The following is a 24821-nucleotide window of genomic DNA, read 5'->3' on the forward strand; positions in this document are numbered from 1 at the left end:
ACGTGAGGCTCAACCCCAGGACCCTGGGATCATGACGTGAGCTGAAGGCAGACACTCAACTGACTGAGCCACCCAGGCACCCCTACATCTTCTTTATCCATTCATCTGTTGATGGACATCTCGGCTCTTTCCTTAGTTTGGCTATTGTGGACATTGCTGCTATAAACATTGGGGTGCAGGTGCCCCTTCAGATCACTACATTTGTATCTTTGGGGTAAATATCCAGTAGTGCAATTGCTGGGTCATAGGGTAGCTCTATTTTCAACTTTTGAGGAACCTCCATACTGTTTTCCAGAATGGCTGCACCAGTTTGCATTCCCACCAACAGTGTAAAAGAGTTCCCCTTTCTCTGCATCCTTGCCAACATCTGTTTTTTCCAGAGTTGTTAATTTTAGCCATTCTGACAAAGGTGTAAGGTGTTAACTCATTGTGGTTTTGATTTGTATTTCTCTAATGCCGAGTGATGTTGAGCATTTTTTCATGTGTCTGTTGGCCATTTGTATGTCTTCTTTGGAGAAATATCTGTTATGTCTTCTGCCCATTTCTTGACTGGATTATTTATTTTTTTGGTGTTGAGTTTAATAAGTTCTTTATAGATTTTGGATACTGGCCCTTTATCTGATAAGACACTTGCAAATATCTTCTCCCATTCCATAGGTTGCCTTTTAGTTTTGTTGACTATTTCCTTTGCTGTGCAAAAGCTTTTTATCTTAATGAAGTCCCAATAGTTCATTTTTGCTTTTGTTTCTCTTGCCTTTGGAGATGTGCCCCATTCTACTTTTCACAGGTGTAATTTCCATATGGATATATTTCTAGCACATTAGGGAAGAGAAAAAAATGCAACAGTATTTTGCTTAAAGAACAAATAAAGTCTAATCTGTCCATTTCTCCATGTTAATTTATGGTTTCATAGTGCTGCATAAATTAATGTGATTTGATAATCATTAGTATCTCATTTGACGCCTCACCACCCCACATCATCTCTGTCATCATACAAATGAAGAAAGTTAAGCAAGGGAGCACAGTGTCTTTTCTGATTTCACATGGCTCCTAATAATAATGAAATTTGTCACTTTGAATGTCTAATATAGGCCACCACTATGCTGGGTATTGTTCAAAAACTTAAAACTCAGAATACTCTGTAAAGTAAGTATGCATGATTTTACAAATAAGACATCAAAACTTACACATAGGACTGGAAAGACAATGTAGTGTTCCATTTATATGACATTCTTTGGAAAAAGGCAAAGGTATAGAGATTTAGAACAGATTAGGGATTAAGGGTGGGAGTGCTGACTACAAATGGGCACCATGAATTTTTTTGAGTGGTGATTAAGTGTTCTGTATCTTGACTGTTGTAGTACAATTGTGGAAAACTGATATAACTACACTTAAAATAATGAATTTTGATGTACATATATTGAAACTGAATTACTAAAAAATGAAAAACCACCAAAAACCTCCTGCTTTCATATGCTAAGAGGAAATTTAAAATTCTCCTCAACCTTGATATATACATATGCAACAAGACTTGTTTCCATCACGCTGGGATCACTCTTGGGAAGAATTATAGAACTTGGGAAGGATATATGCCTTATCAGGCCCTTTTTGGAAGCTGGTTAGAAAATAACCCCTAGGGCCTCACCTCACACACATACCTGGAGAGAAATAAGACCTCCTTTGGAATCTTTTATTTTATACCAGGTTCTTTGGGTCAGACTTTGCTAGCAACGTCCTGGTTCCGAAATCTAAAGGTGGACCTCTCAGTTGTTCCCCAATAAGGACCCTGCTTGGGGAATCCTAACCCTTGGGCACCGGCATCGTGAGTTTCCGGCTCTAAACTTGTCATCAAGCCAGTCCCATGCCTTCTCGCCGGGAAACACCATTACTGATCCCGACATCCCTTGGGAACACTGGGGCAGCCCCATGTGGCCGTGAGGTGAGAGGTAAGAAGCAGATCACACATCGTGAGACCACACGACTCTCAACCATCGCCAACTCCTGCTGCCACATACCCATCTGCTCCTGACCTGCAAGCACAAACACAAAAGACCCTCTCAGGGTCACAAAGACGCCTATGGGCACTCACACCCATTGTCCCAGTCACTGACGCGACTTGTCTCCTAGCTCAGGTCCCACACTCTGAGCCTCCAAGTTACCGACTGCCCACCTTCGCGCCCTCCTTATCCGCAGCCTCCGGGGCGAGTCTTCGTGGCCGCCAGCCATGGCGCATGCGCACTTCTTCCTGCGTGGAGTTCCCCACTGCACAGAACCCATCCCGTTGGCCTATGGGAAATGTAGTTCCAAAAAGAGCCCCCCCAGCACCCCCTCCTCAGATGTAGGGAGTCCAGCCACTCAGCCTTTTCCCAGCATGCAGCACGGGCCTGCGTCTAAAGCAGCTGTGTCCTGGAGACCCCTGGGAATTCGTCTTCGCTGAAGTGCGCAGGCGCACCCCCTCAGAGGTGGAGACAGCCAAAGGCGACCGAGGCGGGAGCGCAGATGCAAGTGGTGGGGGGCCCTCCCCTTCTTCCCCAACTCCAACTTTTGGTACTCTGAGCGGCCGGATGTCGGGAGTTGGTGGCGGTTCGCCTGGTGGCCCTAGCTCCTGAGGCTTCCGTCCTCCCCCATCCCCTGTGCTCAGGCGGCGCTGACTGACGGGGAAGGCCCCGGGGGTCCCACGGAGCCTCCACGACGGGGGGATGAGGGGACTCCGCGGAGGACATGGTGGCCGAACGAGGGACGGACGCCATTGACGCCCCGACTGGGCTGTCTGCGTCTGGAACCAAGGGCCTGTTCCTGGAAGACTCGCGGCGTCTGTGAGGGGCCTGACATCATCGCCGCCGTCGTGTCTGACCCCTGGGGCCTCGCCGGGGGCTCGGAATCGCCCTTCTTTAGTTCTCAGGCGGCCAGTGACGGCTCAGGAACACCCCTGTGCACCGGGATGGCCGACGGGCCTGTCGGGTGGGCGCGGAAACAGCCCCTTTACCCAAGCTCCGGTGGATGAAGCGCTCGTGACGCTCGTGCTCAGACCCCTGCGTTCGGGTGTGTGTTGAGCCTGGACGCTCGGTGAGTATTTCTCGGTGGTTCCGTGGAACACCGTCTTGCAAGTTCTGTAGTGAGCGGAACAGACAACATACCACCCCTGCCTTGAAGCTGACGTTCTAGGCCACGCAGCACAGAAAGGAGGTGAGGGAAACGCGCGGTGTGGGTGCTGGTGATTCCCGAGAAGACGACACAGAGCTGGGGCAGGGGTGCGTGGGGAGCTGAGCGGCGTGCGCCAGGGCGAGAGGCGGGTGCCGCCTGTGGGCACGTGCCTGTGGCGAGTGCTGGGGGGGGGGCCTGCGTGTCTCCCAGGGGCGGTTCCGCCTGTCTGGCGAGCCACGTGTGTGTGTCTGAGAGCTTCCGTGGGTCCTAATGAGGATGGCTCCTGTTTGCGGGCGGGAGCGTCGGATCTCACTGCGTGGCCCTACCGTTTTTGGGTCTCTGTAAGTGCTGCCCAGTCTGCGTGTAATGAGATATAACGGCCTGTCAGGTTCAGCTTTACAAGCGCGTGCTATCTAACCTCTAGGAGGTACACAGTTATTTTATTACTAAACTCTTATATGTGGAAAAACTAGAAGGCTTCCCAATTATTTTTATTAAGTTGGTGTGATTTTGATACTACATGAAATAGAAAGGTTGGGATCAAGCTAACTTTTTAGGTTTATTGAGTAATACCTGAAATACAATAAAAATTCAGATATAAGTAAGTTTTGATACATATATGTGTCCATGAAACCATGACTGTGATCATAATAATGAATGAGAAAACTCAGTTTGGGGGCGCCTGGGTGGCTCAGTTGGTTGAGCGACTGCCTTCGGCTCAGGTCATGATCCTGGAGTCCCGGGATCGAGTCCCGCATCGGGCTCCCTGCTCGGCGGGGAGTCTGCTTATCCCTCTGACCCTCCCCCTTCTCTTGCTCTCTTTCTCTCTCACTGTCTCTCAAATAAATAAATAAAATCTTAAAAAAGAAAACTCAGTTTTGAATGAGGAATAAGTCATAAATGGAATATTGGACAGTATAATTCCCAACTTATGAGATACCTACCAAGGACTGGAGCTCATTTCAGGGATAAAAATGAGCGCCTGGGTGGCTCAGTCGTTAAGCGTCTGCCTTCAGCTCGGGTCATGATCTCAGGGTCCTGGGATCGAGCCCCGTGTCGGGCTCCTGGCTCCGCGGGAAGCCTGCTTCTCCCTCTCCCACTCCCCCTGCTTGTGTTCCCTCTCTCACTGTGTCTCTGTCAAATAAACAAATAAAATCTTTTTAAAAAAATGTTTCCATGTTATAAAATGCAAATATCATCATATTTTACCAAGAAGATGCAGCAGGCATTACTGCACAGTGGTAGAAATTATGGACACATTAACACATGGACAGTAACCAGTGGTTGTCTACAAGGGAATAATGAATCTTCTGGCAACTCCATGTATGATAATCAACTTACTGAAGATTTACATGTGAAGGAAGAAGCTAGAACACTCTTAGAAGTTACAGCAAGATTTGATGACTTCAGAATATGGAGAGGTTTTTTTATATAAGAGAAAAGAGTAAGCTACAAAGGAAGAGAATGAGAAATTAAACCCAAACCTATAGACCACTGAAATGTAGAATAAAGGGAGTACAAAGGTAAACACAGTCTGGGAGACAATATTTGCAATACATACAAATGAAAAAGATTCATGTCTAGAGTATATAAAGATATCAGAAGAAACCAATAAACATACAAATGAATTAAAAGTAAGAAAATGACATAAATATTTCATAGATGAAAGACAAAAAGTGCTCAATATCATTGGTAATCAGTAAAAAGCAAGATGTAATCACAAGGCAATCCTGTTTCACATGTACTATAGAGGCAAATATTCAGCAATTGCAGTGTTGTCAATCGTGGAATAAATAAACGTATGCAAGAATAGTGGGAGAGTCAATTCACACATTTCAATGGCACTTCCTATAAATTTGAAATTATCCATAATCTCCAACTCAGTAATTTTTCTCCAATGTATAGAGAATTTGTTGTGCATGGTCATTTGGAAATTGAAACAGGAATGATAGGAGCAGCGTTTTTCACAAGAGGAAAACAAACTTGAAACAGCCCCAAAACCATAAACACTGGAATGGATGAGTAAATTGGGTGACCCCCAGCTTCAGATGCCTGCACATGTGAAAAAAGACCGAGGCAAAGAAACCAGTGATGACCATGTTCCTGGTAATTCTATTATTACCCTTTCATGAAAAGCTAAAAAGGGCGCCTGGGTGGCTCAGTTGGTTAAGTGACTGTCTTCAGCTCGGGTCATGATCCTGGAGTCCCGGCATCGAGTCCCGCATCGGGCTCCCTGCTCGGCGGGGAGTCTGCTTCTCCCTCTCCCGCTCCCCCGTCTTGTGCTCTTTCTCTCTCTCACTCTCTCTCTCAAATAAATAAATAAAATCCTTAAAAAAAAAAACCCACAAAAAATGGCAAAGTTAAACAAAACACTATTTAGTAATGAATAATAGATGGCAAAGCTATGAAGAATAACTATAAAGTTCCCAATAGTGGTCACATTAGGGAGTAGGAGGGAAATGAAGAAAGGTGGACACATTGGGAGTCTAATATCTGCCCAAAATCTATTGAGGATTATGTCCAATCTACAGGGTTTATACAGTATTAATATTTAAGCTTAATATAAGACATTTATGCAATGTTTTTGAAGTATGAGATACCACACTATAAAAATTTAAAGAATTATTTACATGTGAAAAAGGTACAATTTTAAAAATATTTGTTTTATCCTGTTATCTAACCGCCTATCTAGTTTTGGTTTCAGTCACTTTGGAGGTATTCACAAGTCTTTTAACTGGGTCCATTTAACTTGGCTTTGTATTCATTTGAATAGCAAAAGATTGGGTATGGGGCCAGTTTCTAAAAAGAACTGGTTACACAATATTATAGCATCATATGAACCTTGCTATGAAAAGAGCTGCAGGAATTTATTTCCAATTGAATAGAATCAAAGCATATATCAGTGTATAAACCATGTTACCTTAGTATGTCTAAGGGAAGAAAAAATGTAGTTGAAATTGCTTCTCTTTACATAAAGAAACTCTGATTGTATGTACAAAAACTAATAAAATTGAAATTTGGAGGGGCAAAGGGACATGAATGCTAGAGGGTGTGCTAGGAGAGAGTTTTAAGTGAGATTTCTAAATCTCAGGCTGGTTCTTTAAAACTCGGTGTTCATTTAGGGGCACCTGGATGGTGCAGTCAGTTAAGTGTGGGATTCTTGGTTTCAGCTCAGGTCATGATCTCAGGGTCCTGAGATTGAGCCCCTCCCCAGACTCCTATGGAGTCTGCTTGAGATTCTCTCTCCTTCTCCCTCTGCCCCTCCCCACCGTGCGCTCTCTCTTTCTCAGATAAATAATCTTTAAAAAACTTGGTGTTCATTTATAACAAACAAAAGTAAATTAACCATATTTTATTTTTAATACTTTATAAATCAAATGAGTAATATATGTATTTTTAAGATTTTATTTATTTATCTGACAGAGCACAAGCACGGGAAGCGGCAGGCAGAGGGAGAGGGAGAAGCAGACTCCCCACTGATCAGGGAGCCCAATGCAGGGCTCGATCTCAGGACCCTGAGATAACCTGAGCCAAAGGCAGACGCCAAACTGACTGAGCCACCCAGGCGCCCCGAGTGTGTGTGTGTATATATATGTGTGTGTGTGTGTGTGTGTGTATATATTTTAAGATTTTGTTTATTTGACACAGAGAGACAGCGAGAGAGGGAACACAAGCAGGGGGAGTAGGAGAGGAAGAAGCAGGCTCCCCGCCGAGCAGGGAGCCGGATGGGGGGCTCGATCCCAGGACCCTGGGATCATGACCTGAGCCAAAGGCAGATGCTTAATGACTGAGCCACTCAGGTGCCTCCCGAGTAGTATATTTTTAATGAGAACCCTCTTTTGTACATGCTACGTCTCTGAGCACTAATTTTTATGAGAGTGGACAATACTTTTTAAAAACCATAGAACATGATTTCTTTCAACTTTGTAAATAAAATAAGCAATAGATTTTCCTTCCACTGGCTCTTAAGCTGGGAAGTATTTTCTGCACAGAGAAGCATATTAAATGCACTAGGAATTTTGACTCAATCTGTTAAGCATATTAAATTTCTGGGTCCATTCCAAATTTATTTAAGCTTTTGCTGTTTTCTTCTGTCAGGGTGCCTGAGGGATATCATAGCCGTTCACTATTCGAAGTCTCTAGGGACATACTAAAACATGGATCTGCAGTTAATTTCCCTTTAGTGTAAAACGTGAACCTGGGAATTCTAATAAACACATCTGGTAACTTGTGGTTGTTCTGGGAAAAGTTCCTGTGCCCAGGTTCAAGCTGCCGGGTTCAGATTTCCGGCAAGCAGCGGCCCTCGTTGGCTGGACTTCGCTGATATAAAGCAGCAGGTGAGTGGGGTGGGGCAGCATAGGTAAGGCCTCAAACGGTAACAACCGCCGAACATCAAAACGTATCCAGACCCTGCACTGCACGTGCTGAAGTCACTGTCAAATACCTGTGTTCTTAAAGAGCGCAGGCCATGGATGACCTTGAGGTCCCAAGCCAACCTCTGGCCCCTGGAGGACACCAGGCCCTCCTGGCCTGTCCCGTCGTGTCCCAGCCCGGCCAGGCGCGGGCACCCCTCCTTCTCTGGACAAAGAGGTGTTGCTCCAAGGGGCAACGGGGTCTGGAGACAGGCGGCGCCACCGAGCTGCGGGAAGACGCTGAAATCCTCAGGGAATTAGAGCTAGTTCTACTTGGGCACAGATGTCCCTGTCGTGACCAGCCGGGAGAGGCCAGCCACGAGTGTTCCAGTTGTGCGGGATTATCCCATCAGGGGCCCTGGGGCAAGGGTGTTGGGCTATCCAATTAGGAGGGCTGGGGCGGGGTTCGGCTATCCAATGAGGATCCGTGGGCTCGGAGCACCGTCCAATCAGAGCCGCGCTCCCAGCCTAGTGGCCTAGGCTCTCAGACTGCCTGAGGCACCAGTGTGCACCTGCCCCTTGGGGAGCAGGTGTCTTGAATCCGCATCGCTCTCACCCGCGCGGGCCGCGGAGTCACCGCGAGGACGCCAGGAGAGCCAGGAGCGGGGCTGAGAGATGGTGAGTGTGCGGGGTCGGGCCGACACCGGGAGGGGCTGGTTCGAATAGGCCGGTACAGGCTGGAGGTGGCCGCGCCCCGGGTTCCTCCCCCCAGCCCCTGTCCAGGTTCTGACCCGCGTTTCCGCTCTTGGCTGCGGGGTGAGGTCCCCGCGTCCTGTCCCATCCGCGCGTGGGTCTGGGTTCTCAGAACTTCCTGGGGTGACCAGGTGAGCGCGACTGCTATCCACCCGGGGCTGGGGGGATCTCAGTCCCGGGTCGGCTTCTCCCGGAGGACAGCCTTGGGGGGCGGGCGAGGAGTCCCGGGAGACCCGCTTAGGGCCCTGGCTCGGAGAGATCTCCTGGTAGGTCCTGGATCCCTAAGTGACCCCAGTTCCCTCCCCTGGAGGGACTTTAGTCGTCAGCCGGCAGATGCTGCTATTGAGGGAAGAGAAATGGTTCCTGCTCTCTGGGTTCTCACAGTGAAGGAAGCAAAACCAAAGAACAGAGACAACCCACCCAGTGAGCTAGTGCGGCAACCTGCAAAGCAAAATGCGCTGGAGACCTACGGTGGGACAGGAGCCTGTGCCCTTTGGGAGGGTGTTCCGGGAGCATTTCAGAGAACAGGTGGTGGGGGGTGGGTGTCCCACGTGGTAGGATGGCCCTGCTTGACCCCTGAGTCATCTATGTCTGTGTCCCAGTTCTGCACTGCCCCTCCCTGGGTTTGTCACCTTGAAAAGATTTATTTGGCTATTCGAGCCTCAGATTTTTCAGTAAATGTAAATACATTTAACTAACAGACTTTGAAAGATTAGATGAAATATTTGCAAGGAAAGAGGGAGTGGTCAATTTCAGGGGGGGAAGAAAGATCTAGTCTTGCATTTGTTAAAAATTCTTTTGTGTCTTTTTTCTCTCCTGGAGCATGTGTGGTTAAGTTTCTCACATCTGTTGTTTTCTTTTTGGTGATGACTAATGGAATTCCAGAGCTTAGCCTGGAGAATGCTACTGGGGAAAAGAATCTAAGGGAAATAGAGAAACCCTCTGTCCCATTATGAATGCATACAAATGAGTGCATTTCTGCACACAAAACGTTTGGCATATTAGTTGGTGAATTACAAAGACTCACCAAAAATGTCAGTTATTTTTTGACAGGGTGGGGAATTTATGACTGCAGATAATTCTATTCTGTCTGGTATTATTGGACTTCAGAGATTCATGCTAAATCCCAACTACCTGGAGTGGGGATAGGGGCCCTGCCCAGTGACTCCAAGCTAAGTAAGGCCAGCCAAGCAACAGCAGAGGGAGGGAATGAAATGGTTTCTTTCTGGAGAGTCTCCTGTGCCTGTGTCCTGGGCTGCCCGCACCATCTGGAGAAGGTGTGTGTGTGCCTAGAAAAGCTGCAGGGCACTAAAATGTGTGTGGCTGGTGGTGATGCCCTTCCTGAGGTTATGCTTGCCACTGCCTTGGGGATGTTTCTAAATAATACATTTGGGGTGGGCATGCACAGAGGTGGTGCACTCAGAGCATAGTTTGTGCACACTGAGAAAGTCTATCAAGGTCAGACTTAGAGAAAGACTCTTTTGGGGTCTGTCTTCTAGAGAAAGAGTTATGAATGTGGGGGTTCATTTGGGGTAGAGCCTTAAAATGACTCCAGCCAAGAATTTCCTGGCTACTGAGAATTGAAGCCTGGAGAGGGAGCATTCCCACACTGCAAGGTCGGGAGAGGCGGGTGTGTGGGGCTCCAGAGTTCATCCCTGTGTCTGCTCGGGTCTCCCTGCCCTCCATCACTGGAGACTGACCAACAGAAGGCTGGCATTTCTACAGTGAGGTTCTGGACCCCAAGCCTGTGAATGTGTCACCTTCTGAACATGGTGGGTTTTCTTTGCGAATAGTGGATAAGTGAGTGGCTTTATCTGAGCCAATGGAAATGTTTGGTTTTCTTCCCTTCTGATTTCTATATCTAATGTTGCTGCTGTATAACTCCAGTCTCCCTAAACGTTTGGCCTTTTCATTTCCCCGTTTGAGTGTGTAAGACTTTTATTTTCTTGGGTGAGTAGAAATGGATTGAAAGATAAAATATAAGAGAAGAGAATTCTGGAAACATACAACATTTTTCTTCCTTCTTTGACAAGAGAAAGTCCAGATAGGAGATGGGTGTATTTAAACTCTCAGGTTAATTTTTCACTTTTTCAATAATTTTTATATCAGTGATTGTCTCTATAGAGTTATGAGATTTAAAATGTACTATTCCTAAAACAATTCTTATTTTAACTGATATGAGAAAAATTACCTTTGGATATGCAAATCCTTGAAAATCATAGTGCATTGAATGGGTTAGGTCCAAACCTTTAATGTGTGAAGTATTCTACTCATTTTTTGAAAATATTCCCCAGTTTGAGGGGCCCTTGGGGGTGCAGTTGGTTAAGTGTCTGACTCTTGGTGGCAGCTCAGGTCATGATCTCAGGGTTGTGAGACTGAGTCCCACATCCGGCTCTGAGTCAGGCTCTGAGCTCAGCATGGAATCTGCTTAAGATTCTCTCAATCCCCCTCTGCCACTCCTCCCATTCACTCTCTCTCAAATAAATAAATCTTAAAAAAAAAAAAAACTCCCCAGTTTAAGATAGAGTGGAAACAATGACGATGTCACCTGTCATTTTAGTTGTAAAGAGGTTTGAGATATTTTATTTTTCATGGTTTACACTTTCATAAACTTTAGTTTTCAGGGAATTGTTAACCTTAAAAATTAATGTCAGTTACTTTAACAGCAAAAATGGGGTTATTCGGGAATAGCAGAGAATTGCAATTTGGGACATGCAAGCTACAGCAAAACCATAGACATGTCCAACAAACAAAGAAGAGGAACATTATGTTTTGGAGAAGGAGGAAGTTGGGAAGGCTTGTTTTGGACAAAAGTCCATTGGACAAAGGGAAGAGTTCAGGGGGATGAGAATTTCTCTGAGTTTTGGTGACAGTTTTTCTTGCTGAATTATAGGTGTAGTCAATTTCTTCTCTCTCCTTTTTTTTTTTTTTAAGGAATTCTCCATTCTTATTTTTTATTTTATTTTTTAAATTTTTGTAAGTAGGCTCTATGTCCAGTGCGGGGCTTAAACTCACAACCTTGAGATCGAGAGTCTTATACTGTACTGACTGAGCTAGCCAGACACCCTAGGGGTAGTCAATTTCTTATAGGAGATGCTGTGGACATCTCTTCCTGTCAGGGCCTATAATTGATGGTTCTTTCCTGTAGAGATTCTTCTGTTGGAGTTTGTAATGGGCAGTTCTTGTAATCAAGGTGGAATGCTCCCCGTCTGGCCTCCCAGCTCCATGTGATTTTTTTTTTCTTCTGGGTTTTTCTTTCCTTTTTTCATTTATTATTATTATTTTTTCTTCCAACTCCATTTTAGTGAGGCTTACCTTTATTAATTTTCACAGGATTAAATATTAAAATGATTTCCTGTGTGGAAAAGTGGTTCCCAAGTAAAAATAAAAACTATTAAAAAGCAAAATATAGAGGTGCCTGGGTGGCTCAGTTAAACATCAGACCCTTGGTTTCAGCTCAGGTCATGATCTCAGGGTTGTGGGATTGAGCCTTGTGTTGGGCTCTGTGCTCAGCGTGGAGTCAGTTTGAGATTCTCTCTCTCCGTCTCTCTTAAATAAATAAATAAATCTTTTTTAAAAAGCAAAATATAACTTATATAGATTTCTCTTTATGTAAAGTAAATAATGTATGCAAAGGTTTAAAAACCTTGCAAAACACTGAAAATCTAACATAAAACAACTCCCTGCCAGCGTATTCTGGTCCATGCCAGTCCTACCCCAGCCACCCTCAGACAACCAGTTTTAATAATTTCTTGTGCATTTTTATCAGTGTTTCTTCCTATAAAAAGAAACAAAAGGCAAAGTTTTTCTTTTGTTATAGGAAAGGTAACATGATATACACAGGGCAACATACTTTTCTTATTTGTTCTAATGATAGTCCTGCAGAGCTTTTCATATAATGTCAGTTGTCTTTGATTTTCAAGTTTATGCAACTAGTTCTCTTTAATTAGGCACTTGATCTGCATCTAATATTTTTCTACCAAGGTTTGTTAATCAAAACTGACTTTTTCATATTACATGGTAAGCAAACATAAGAAAAGTGTTATTTTCCAACCTTGATTAATGCTTTAACTTTTATGGTGAAATCTATCATATTTGGAATGCATGCAAAGTTTTATTGGACATCTAAAAACTAATCACGGTGTAAACATCTGTGAATTCACCACCTAGATTCATAAATGGGCTTTGGGTAGCTGTAAGAGTCTCCTGACATGATCCTCCCAGAACTCACCACTGTCTTGTCTCATCGATGACCACTGTTTGCTTCTTTGCTTAATATTCATACCTTTACCTTTTATGTTTTTGTTTTTGTTGTTGTTGTTGTTTTTACTAAGCAGTGTTCTGCTTTGTTCTACTTCTTTGGGACGTTCAATAAATAAATATTAATGGAATTACACTGAAAAGGCTTTCCTATGGTTCTTTGCCATAGCGTGTTTTGTACATGCTACTATCTGAAAGCTGCATTCATTAAATTCTTCCATTCCAGTGCTTATGGGGTTTGGGTTTTTCAAGTTTGTTTTTCTGCTTTTGCGAAAAGTGCCACTCCTATGAGTCTTGTTTCAGTGTCCAAGGTCAGATGTGTAGTACATTTGCCCACATATTGGAGGAAAATCTCTAGATTGTAGATCATGGCCAAGTTCAAATTTATGAGACAATTCCAATGAAGTGTACCAATTGATTCTCCAAACATGTGTGCATAACTGCTTATGTGTTCCATGTGACCATCAACACCTGAGATTATCTAATTTAGTAATTTTGCCCTTCTTGGTTTGAAATAGGATCTGTTTGAGATTTTATTTTTCTATTTGCTCATTACCAATGAGGTTGACTCTTTTTTCATATGTGGTCTTACATCTTTTGTGATACATGTTTTAGTCATTTTCCTATTTTTTATTCATTTGTTTGATCATTCATTTTTATTCTGCACACATATTTTTATATTTGTATGTGTTGCAAATATCTTTATCTCAAATTGTCGTTTACCTTTTTGGTTTCTTAATTTTATTTTTTTAAGATTTATTTATTTATTTGAGGGGTGCCTGGGTGGCTAAGTCAGTTAAGCATCCTACTCTTGGTTTTGGCTGGGGTCATGATTGCGGGGTCCTGGGACTGAGCCCAATGTCAGGCTCCCTGCCCAGTGGGGAGTCTGCTTCTCCTTCTGCCTCTTCCTCTGCTTGTGCCCTCTCTCTCTCTCAAATAAATGAGTGAAATCTTTAAAGATTTATTTATTTATTTGAGAGAGAGAGAGTGGAGGTAGGGTCAGAGGGAGAGAGAGAGAATCTCAAGCACACTCCCCGCTGACTACAGAGCCCGACCCTGGCTCCATCTCACAACCCTGAGATCATGGCCTGTGCTGAAACCAAGAGTTGGGCGCTTAACCAACTGCACCACCCAGGTCCTCCTGTCTTTCACATTTAAATATAGAATAAAGTGGTTATTGTTTGTGGATTAGATGGGAATACAGTGCATTTTTCTCAGTTGGATACCAATTTCTCCCTGCCCCATATATTACCGTGTACATCATTTCTGCCACTGCTCTGTGATGCTTGTTCTGTCATTTATCAAATTTCCATTACATGGGGGTCTCTTTAGGAGTCTTTTCCTTTCCATTAATCTATTTGTTTATCCCTATACTAATAACATATTGCTCAGATTACTGTGGTTTCAAATTCCTTGATGTATTTGAAGAGCCCCCCTACTTTGTTCTTAAAATTTTTTTGTCTTTTTTGGACATTTGTTCTTTCTATGAGGTTTGGAGAAGTTGTTTTTGTGAAGTCCTGGAAAATCAGGTCTGAGGATTTACTGGGATTTTATAAAGACTACAGGTTTCTTTTTGGGGAGCTGACATCTTGGTGACACTGAGTTCTTTCTAAGAACATGTCCCATCTTTCTATTTATTTAATTCTACTTTGATATTATCCAATAAAGTTGAGGTTTTGGTCCGTTAGAATCTTTTTATACCCTTCATTAGAATTCTTTATTATGTGTTAGCTTTTTAAAAAAAAAGCTTTATTGAGATATAATTTACATACTGTACAATTCACCAGTTTAAAGTGTACAATTCAGTGCTTTCTGTTTATTCACAGATATATGCAACCATCACCAGAGTCAACTTTAGTTCATTTTCATCACCTCGAAAGAAACCTCATACCCTTTATCTATCACCCTCCATCCTGCTTCCAGCCATAAATAACCACTAATGTACTTTTTGCCTCTTGAGAATTTCTTATTCTGGACATTTCATGAGAATGGAGTAACATACTTTGTAATTCTTTCTCCTACAAGTTCAAATCTATGGTTGAGTCCCTCTAGGGACTTTTTTCAGTTATTGTGCTTTTTGAATCCAGAATTTTCACTTGGTTCATTAGAATATCTTCTCTTTATTGACATTATTTGGTGCATCATTTTCATCATATATTACTTTACATCTTTAATCATGATTTCCTTTAGTTCTTTGAACATATTTATAATAGTTACTTTGAAACCTTCTTCTGTTAGATCCAATATCTATTTGCTCTCATCAGTTTCTGTTGCCTGCTTATTTTTTTGCTGTAAGGATCACAATGTCCTTTTTTTTTTTCATGCCTTGTAATTTTTTGTTGGAAACTGGACACTATAGGTTATATATTTTAGCAACTTTGGGTACTAGCCCCTATCCTCTGGGGCCTGTGACTGTTGTTTATGTCTGCTTGGTGACTGGCCAGATTATTTTAGTCAAATCTATTTCACTCTCCTCCCAACCCCCTCAGTGCTCTTAAGCTCCACTAATGGTCCGCTGACTGCTTTATTGTTTTGAACCTGCTGTGGTGCATACATTGCTCTATAGAATAATCCAGTCAAATTTGGACTCCTTTGAAGGAATAGTTTCACAGGTCAATGTTTGTTAGTTGTTCAGACCCTTGGAGGTTTCCTCCCCACCCTCCTCTTTCCCTGTTTCTCCCCTGCAAACAAGGTGGACTACAATTTTGCCTGTACCCTGAATCTCTTCCTTGTTGCCTTTCACTACAACTTGCACTGTTTTTGAGAGCACCCTTAGGCTTAAGATTCTCCATCTTCTGTTGTAAATGAAGTCAGTTCTTTGATAAAAGGCCAGGACCTATCTCTTTTACAGCCTGCTTTTCCTCCTTGTCAAAATCTTTGAGCCAGGGAACTGCAGTGAGCTAGGGACAATGATACACTTCTTTCTGAGTGACACCCCACTTTAAGAGCTGAGCATTAAGTGGAGGAAGGGCAGTTGCCTGATGTCTTCTCAGCTTGCCTCTCTTGGATGTGGAACCTCTGCCTTATGAGGCATAACAAGAGCAGTCAGGTCCCCAGTATTCTCATCAGCCCTGTACCTGCTGTAGATCCCACATTCCACAAGTGGGGGCTGGTGTTAGTAGAGAGCCCTCACCTGTCAATTGCTCTTGCTTGGATCAGTAACAACTAATTGGGGCAGGATGAGAAATGCTGACATCCTCCTCTGGCTAGGAGCTGTGGGGATAGGGAGCCCATGGCTGCAGTTTGAAAAAGAAGTCTAGGGAGAGAGAGAGTAGTCTTGGTTCAAATACCAGACTGTTAACTTTTCTTACTGAATTCTCATAGAGTTTCTTGAATACCTGGTTCCTCAGCTGTATGCCCTGAGGACTATTTCCAGAGGCTTGAAATGATGGTTTTAAAAGTAATTTCAGGGCATCTGGGTGGCTCAGTTGGTTGGGCGACTGCCTTCAGCTCAGGTCATGATCCTGGAGCCCTGGGATCAAGTCCCACATCGGGCTCCCTGCTCAGCAGGGAGTCTGCTTCTCCCTCTGACCCTGCCCCCTCCCATGCTCTCATTCTGTCTCTCAAATAAATAAATAAATAAATAAATAAAATCTTTTTTAAAAAAGTAATTTCACCAGTTTCACTGGGGAGCAGGTCCACAGGGTACCTCATATTGCCATACAGTTGTGTTCACTTTTTAATGTGAGTTTTCCAACTTAGTGTTGTTATTAAATGGAAAGGTAATGAGTTTTATTTTCATCTTGTGTTTTTATTTTAGAATCTTGCTAAATCTTTTTGGTTCTTTTTGTTCTGTTTTGGTCCTATGCATATGCTTGTTAGTGCTAAGGATAACAATGATCTTTCTATTATTTTGTAATTCTGCATATTTGTTTATTTTCGGGTGGCACTGGATTGGATCTCTAGTACAGTGTTGACTAGGAGTGAGGCAATGGGAACCTAGTTTTGTACTTTTTTTGATAGAAAATAATGAACTTCACTCCATTTGTATGTTCCTTTTTGAATAATCTTTAACTATTCCCTTTATTGGGCTATGCATCTTACCATTGATTCCCCTACAGTATGAGTTTTTTTCATGTGTTTTCTATATTGCTTTCTATGATTCTTAAGATGATTTCAGGTAAATTGTATTAGTTGATTATAGAGTTTCATTGTAAAGTATAACATACATGCAGAAAAGTACATAAGACATATTGAACAGTCCATGGAAATCATAAAAAATAAACAGCTATGAAAGAAAATCCAGCCCTAGATCTAGAACAGTTCTTGACGTTAGACACTCCACTGGAAGTGATTCCCTCCTCTCCAGATGTAACCAATATCTTGAATCCTGTGATGGTACTATCCATGCTTTTATCACCTGTGTATGCATCATTAAATAAAGACACTCTAACTTTGGATGTTTTATAATGCATGTAAATGGAACCAGAGTGTATATGCTACCTTATGTCAGACTTCTTTTAAAGTTATTTCATGGTCTTCTATGGAGTAATAATAAACCTTTACTGCTCTCTTGTATTCACTTGTAAGGATATGCAATTATTATTTATTAACTCTATTACTAGTGGTGATTTGGGTGTTTTCAGATTTTTGCCATTATGATCAGTGCTCCTAAAAACATTATTATACATGTATTTACTTGGATGTCTTATTCTTATTCCCATCTTGGTATACTCTATGGTAAATTTCTCTTTCTCTCCCCAAGAACTTAATCCACATAAGGCCTTCTACATCTCAGTTGATGGAAACTCCATTATTCCAGTTTCTATGGTGAGAAGTGATCAGTCATTAAATCTCCTCATTCTGTCTTGCCCCAACTTCAGTCCATCAGGAATCTGTAGCTCTTATCTATGCTTTCCCTGCACATTCCACTGTGAGCACCCAGGTTGACCCACCTTCTTCTCACCTGGTTATGGCTTTATTTTCCTTTTTTTAAAAAAATGGTTTTATTTATTTATTTGACAGAGAGAGACACAGTGAGAGAGGGAACACCAGCAGGGGGAGTGGGAGAGGGAGAAGCAGGCATCCTGTGGAGCAGGGAGCCCGATGTGGGGCTCGATCCCAGGACCCTGAGATCATGACCTGAGCCGAAGGCAGACGCTTAACGACTGAGCCACCCAGGCACCCAATGGCTTTATTTTCCTATCAGGTGTTCTCGTCTCTACATCCATCCCCTGCAGTCTAGTCTCAGCACAAGTGATGGGTCATTAAAGCTATCAGAGGACATCACTCCTCTGTGCAAAAGCCTGAAGTAGTTCTGCATTTCTCACAGAGTCAGATCTGACTAGTTCCTCACAAGATGATATGCTCCACCTCCCATCACTCTCCACCATCCTTGACTGTTATTCCCCATCTCAATTTGCTCCAGTCTCTGGCAGTGTGTCTTAGCCCATTCAGGCTGCTATAATAAAATACCACAAAGGGGCGCCTGGGTGGCTCAGTTGGTTAAAATACCAAAGAGTGGCCTATAAACAACAGAAATTTATTTCTCACAGGTACAGAGGCTGGGAAGTCCAAGATCAAGGCAACAGCATGCCTTGGATGGAATGAGCTGTTTTGGCATCTTATAACCTCAGTGTGTATGTGTGTGTACTCAAAATTAATGCACACCAACACCAAGGTTTATGAATGTGGATATTATGGAAAGGTCTAAGTTCTCATGTCTTCTTCCCGCCTTCTGAATTCTCATGTCTTCCTCTTTCCTCGTCTTTCTCAATACCGCTTCTGTCTCAAATTAAGGGGGCATAAAGTAAGAAAGAGTAGCAACTGATTCTGTGATAAATAATATATGTAAATAATACACATATGAGTTAAAATTAGCATTTCTCCAGAAAAATGTCTTCCGGCACCCAGTTGGATTTGTGTATTTCGAATGGAGTACATCAAGACAAAGGGTCAGTTGGCCCACATTGTGAGTTGGGTTTCTACCTTGGGCCTCTCACTGTTGGTGAGAGGAAATGAAGGAAAAGCTCCTTCAGTGTGTTTTTATTTATCAGAATCTCATCAAGATTTGAACTTGTGGTTTATGCAGTGCTGAGAGATGTGGTAGGCAATAAGCAAAGAGATGAAATCATTTTTGTCATAAGGAATTGATACTCATAAAACAGCAGTATTTGTTTCATTTATATAACATTTCTCTAATTTCTCCAAGTGTTTTGGACCATTCTAGACTCTGTGAAAAGGCAGGGATCACACAGGAAGGGCCACAGTAAAAATGGAGAGAGAGATAAGTTCAATGTGTTAATGTGTTAAGACTATGATACAGAGGGAGCCTGGGTGGTTCAGGTTGGTTAAGTGTCTGCCTTTGGCTCAGGTCATGATCTCGGGGTCCTGGGATCAAGCCCCACATCAGGTTCCTTGCTCAGGAGGGAGTCTGCTTCTCCCTCTCCCTTTGCCGCTCCCCCCTGCTTGTGCTTTCTCTCGTGCGCACACTCTCTCAAATAATAAATAAAATCTTTAAAAAAAGACAATGATACAGAAAATGAGTGTGGACATAGATTAGATGTGAAGAGACCAAAGAATCTTGTTTGAACTTCCTGTGAATTTGAGTCCACTTTCCCTGTGTTGTCAGTGTTGCCCACTCTCCTACAATGATGTGGTTTGTTTTAGGACTCAGTGGTCTTCGAGGATGTGGTTGTGGACTTCACCCAAGAGGAGCGGGCCCTGCTGAATCCTGCTCAGAGGAAGCTCTACAAAGATGTGATGCTGGAAACCTTCAGGAACCTGGTCTCAGTAGGTAAGGAGGCAGCAATCCTTCACTTAGTTATTTAGAGAGTAAGTATTTCTTATTCATTAAGCCTACTTCAAGATTTGGAATAAGAAGGAAAACACACTGATAAATAAAACAGGCATGATCACAGCTGTCATGGATCTAGAATCTAACAGTTTCTCTGTGACAGTAAAAGTCCAAATAGTAACCTGTGTTTTTCTTTCTGTCTTCTTTAAAATACTTAGGGTCCTTCAGTGTCATCAGTCTGGGTATATATTCATGTGTCACTTTGTGGACATGGAGAAGTTTGTTGTTTGAAATCTTGTGGTTTTTCTGTTCATATTAAATCGCCTCCAGGGGCAACTGGGCAGCTCAGTTGGTTAAGTGTCTGCCTTTGTCTCAGGTCATGATACAGTCCTGGGATCAAGCCCCTGCACTGGGCTCCCTGATCCACAAGGGGCCTGCTTCTCCCTCTCCCTCTGCCTGCTGCTCCCCCTGCTTGTGCACGTGTGCACTCTCTCTCTGTCAAATAAATAAAATCTTAAAAAAAAAATCGCCTCCGTTTTGACCTCTTGTGCCTCTTAATAATGAAGTTTTGAAACAGCTAAACCGTAGTTCTTTGCTCACAGGTGCCTTCCTTATAAGATTTATTCACTGTTCTGTTTTAGATGATGAGACTCAACTTAAAACCAATGGGTCCATTTCTCAGCAGGATATTTTTGGAGAAAAATTATCTAATGAACAGAAAATAGCAATGTTCACAAAAAATGATTTCTGGACCTCCCTTTTTCAAGAAAATTGGGAAGACCAGTGCATTGAAGATAAGCACAACAATGAGTGGAGACATTTGAGGTGAGTTGCACTTAGGAGAAAACACAATATTCCAGTAGAGAATCTTACTATTTCATGAAATTAAAAAACAAAAACAAAAAACTGATAAACCTTGTTCCAGAATTTGTTTATTCACAGATCATTTCCTCCTTTTTTTCCTTCATGTGACTCAGACATTGAGCATTTGAAAGATAGTTCAGTGGGAAACAATGATCAGGGAACCCTGTATGAGATACGCTGTTGTAGTAATGGGCTATGCTTTAAGCCCATTCCCAAAGCAGCTAGTTTATTACACTTTGAAATAATTCAAACAGGACAGAAAAGCTACATTTATGGGGCACCTGGGTGGCTCAGTTGGTTAAGCATCTGCCTTCAGCTCAGATCATAATCCCGGGGTCCTGGGACCAAGCCTCACATCAGGCTCCCTGCTAAGTGGGGAGTCTGCTTCTCCTTCTCTCTCTGCCCCTCCCCACTATGGTACTCTCTCTCTCTCAAATAAATCAATAAAATCTTTAGAAAAAGAAAGCCTACATTTATACAGAAAATGGTAGAAATATAATCCTAGCACTCATTAACAAATATTAATAAATTATGAATATACAAACCATTAATATTGTGCTCCCCCCCTTTTTTTTGCAGAAGTCATATAGTGGAGAGACTCTGTGAAAGTAGCAAAGGTAATACATGTGGAGAAACTGTCAGCCGTATTCCAAATATTAAGCTGTATAAGAAAACTCCTAGTGGAGTAAAACTGTATGAATGCAGTCAGTGTGGAAAAGTCTTCAGGCATCGTTCATCCCTTAAGAGGCACAAAAGGAGTCACACTGGACGCAAACTATATCAGTGTGAGGAATGTGGGAAAGCCTTCAGTTGTTCTTCATACCTAAGGAATCATGTGAAAACTCACAGTGGAGAGAAACCCTATGCATGTAAACTTTGTGGGAAAACATTTATTCGTTCCCATTCCCTCACTGGACATATAAGGAGTCACACTGGAGAGAAACCCTATGAGTGTAAGCAATGTGGGAAAGCCTTCAGTTGTCCTAAATCCTTTCGAGTACATGTGATGATGCATAATGGTGGGAAACCCTATGAATGTAAGCAGTGTGGAAAAGGCTTTAGCTGTCCCAAATCCTTTCGAGTACATATGATAATGCACACTGGAGAGAAACCTTATGAATGTAAGCAGTGTGGGAAAGCCTACTGTTGGCTCACATCCTTTCAGAGACATGTGAGAATTCACAATGGAGAAAAACCCTATAAATGTGAAAAATGTGGGAAAGCATTTGGTTGGCCCTCATCCTTACATAAACATGTCAGAGTGCACACTGAAGAGAAACCCATAAATGCAAGCAATGTGGGAAAACTTTCAGTTGGCCTTCATGCTTCCAAAAATGTAAGAATTCCGACTGGAGAGAAACCCTATAAGTGTGAAAAGTGTGGGAAAACATTTGGTTGGTCTTCATCCTTACACAAACATAACAGAAAGCACACTGGAGAGAAACCCATAAATGCAAGCAATGTGGGAAAACTTTCAGTTGGCCCTCATGCTTCCAAAAATGTAAGAATGCAGACTAGAGAAAAACCTTATAAGTGTGAAAAATGTGGGAAAGCATTTGGTTGGTCCTCATCCTTACACAAACATGTCAAAAAACACAGTGGAGAGAAGCCTATAATTGTAAGCAATGCGGGAAAGCCTTCAAATGGCCCTCATCCTTACAAAACAATAAGGATGCAGACTAGAGAGAAACCTCATATATGTGAAAAATGTGGGAAAACTTTCAGTTGTCCCAAATCCTTACATAGTCATGTGAGAACTCATAGTCAAAAGAAAACTTATAAGTAATGTGAGAAAACCTGATGCAAATTAACTCATCTAAAACAGTTTGGAAAATCCACACCAGAAGAGAAATCTTACAATAGTTACAAAGATGGTATTGCTCAGTATCTCATCCTTAATGGGACTTCTAGCAAGTGAATTTCCATATCTTTTTCAACTAAACATTGACATGAAAATTCTCAAGTATTCTAAGTACATATATATAGTACATGAATTTTGATATATTATGGGTTTTTTTCCCTTATGAATTTGGGTAATATTTCTGTTTCCATTTTGAAGTGTGATACAGCCATGGGTGATTTGATGTGTGTTTTGAATATGCATCAGGTTTAATTTTATATAGTTTTTTAAATTGTTTTATAAGTATGGGGACTTTAGACTAATGTAACATTGGTATTAGTTTAGATTTTCTTACTGGGGGCGCCTGGGTGGCTCAGCTGGTTAAGCATCTGCCTTCGGCTCAGGTCATGATCCCAGGGTACTGGGATCGAGCCCCTCATCGGGCTCCCTGCTCCCCAGGAGGCCTGCTTCTCCCTCTCCCACTCCCCCTGCTCGTGTTCCCTCTCTCGCTGTGTCTCTCTCCGTCAAATAAATAAATAAAATCTTTAAAAAAAAAAAAAAAAGATTTTCTTACCAGCCCAGTGTGTTCCAATCTATCACTTTACCATTACATGTATTTCATTTTATTATCTTCCTGAGAGAACCTATGACTTTTAAAGTTGGCACTTCTTTGCTTACATAAGGTATGTATTCTCAACACCTTTTTTTTTTTTTTTGGCCAGAGTTTCATTATTCCATTTTGCTCACTTGCAGTTTTGTAAGTATGTAAGTTGGCAGAAATTTGTAGGTATGCAATGGTCTTGAAAGAGTATAGTTTCATATGAACTATTATTTCCATCTGTTGCTCTATACTCTGTCCTGGCTTCTGGTTAGGAAGTGGACAATACATTTGAATTAAAAAGAGAGAATGAAATCTAGAGGTGGAGATGGTTCTGTTGGATTGTGTTCTATCAACGTAGGTAAGGCTAGGAACTACATTTCCCAGGATGCCTCCTCTATATGGTTCCATGATAGAATTCTGTAAGAGCCTGGCTTGCAAGAGATCTAGAAGAAGCAATTTTCAGTTTATTGAGCCACCGCTATATAAGAGATAGATGCATAGGGACTTTGTGGGCACCATCTCCAGCTTATTTTCCTGATTGCTAGTCTTGCTGATCAAAAGTATCCTCAAAACAAATACCAACTGCGTGACTTCCATTTTGTCAGAGGGGTGGGCTTTCACAGACACCCTACCAGCTTTCCCATCATGGATGTACCTCCATGGTTAGATGTCCACAGCTTACATTTTCCTGAAAGCCCTATACTGTCCACCAGGCCACTGATTAGGATGTCATGGCTGTTGATATTATCTAGTGCTCTGACCGCTTTTCTCTAGATCTTAACATATTCAAATAATGTCTGATTTGTATGGTGAATGCCTCATTCTCTTATTAAGTCTCATGCTTCTGTGTTTCTAATTTCACTAGAACAGAGGCAATGGTGCATCCATAACAACATATGGGACTGTGTTTCCCTGCAGCATCATTGAGCCCCTGCTCTCAGGATTTCTGTGAAATAAATAAGCATTACTGACATACTGGGCAGATTGTGTGGGTATTCTGTTATTCAGCACTGAATACAATCCCTCAGGATATGTTGTTATTAAGATTGAGTATGTATGGTTAGACACAATGTATATATTTTTGGTTGAACAAATGCTGTGTTTCTGAGAAATATTCTATTAACTGTTTTCATATGAGTTATGTACTTTATAAATGTATGTTTCTGAGAAATATCCTATTAACTGTTTTCAAATGTATACTAATAAATGTCAATCTATTTAATTTACTGAAAAGATAGAATATTGCAACTCTGAGCTGTCAAATCAACTTTGTAACTGTGAATTTAAGAATTATACATTCTGGGGCGCCTGGGTGGCTCAGTCGTTAAGCGTCTGCCTTCGGTTCAGGTCGTGATCCCAGGGTCCTGGGATCGAGCCCCGCATCGGGCTCCCTGCTCCGCGGGAAGCCTGCTTCTCCCTCTCTTCCCCTGCTTGTGTTCCCTCTCTCACTGTGTCTCTCTCTGTCAAATAAATAAATAAAATCTTAAAAAAAAAAAAGAATTATACATTCTGAGGCAATATTACCAGGTGCATACAAATTTAGGCATTTTTAATGCTAGTAAACTTTATTTTGTATATTGTTACAATTTTGTCAATATAATTTCTTATTCATAATAGTAAAAACGTAATAGTTTTAGCAATTTTATTAAGTAGTAAATAAGTCTAGCAAATGATATAAAAAGATTCTGATGAGAAAATATTTTAAACTTCGTTGGATAATATAAAAGCGAGTGAAGTAAAATATAAACTCTGACAAGAGAGATAAAAGGGAATGAAGAATGAAACAGGCCTCAGTGAATGAGGATATCATCCACTCATGGATGCCTTAGATCCCTTCTGGAACTGTTCAAAAGTGTTAGTAAATAGTGGGTGGTGATACAGAAACATTCCTCCACTCATGGAATTAACAGTAATTATTTCCCATAAAAGTGAAGATATAGTTCAGCCACATTTTTCAATGGTTAAAAATTTTAGGGCATGTCATATATGTTTATGAGACTAGACATGGATATTTGGGATCAGACAGTTCATATGGATTTGGAGCACATTGTATAGGTGTTTGTATTTAACATCCTTGTGAAATAATTTGAAATGGCCCCATGTATTTGGCATTATCATTTTGGGGCTCCTACCCATTGACCGAGATTTGTTCTGCAGAAAACCAGAGTTCCTCATAGTTTAAGGAAACTTTATGGTGGTGTTTCTTTTCTTTCTTTTCCTTTCTTTCCTTCCTCCCTCCCTCCCTCTTTCTTTCTTTTTTGAACATTTAAT

At 42.0% G+C, this 24821-nt stretch overlaps 1 protein-coding gene across 1 annotated transcript; it reads left to right on the plus strand.

Moving 5' to 3' along the window:
• Positions 1 to 8045: 8045 nt before the first annotated feature.
• On the plus strand, positions 8046 to 23798 carry LOC102745598 (uncharacterized). The gene is given in 8 exon segments (XM_081797637.1): positions 8046 to 8174; positions 19119 to 19245; positions 19887 to 20070; positions 20689 to 21389; positions 21392 to 21440; positions 21442 to 21716; positions 21719 to 21770; positions 21772 to 23798. Coding segments are annotated over 8 exon segments (1515 nt in total). The 5' UTR covers positions 8046 to 8171; the 3' UTR covers positions 21896 to 23798.
• Positions 23799 to 24821: the final 1023 nt, after the last annotated feature.

This window comes from Leptonychotes weddellii, chromosome 1 (assembly GCF_054177405.1).
Source record: "Leptonychotes weddellii isolate Sample4059 chromosome 1, ASM5417740v2, whole genome shotgun sequence".
Classification (NCBI taxonomy): Eukaryota; Metazoa; Chordata; class Mammalia; order Carnivora; family Phocidae; genus Leptonychotes; species Leptonychotes weddellii.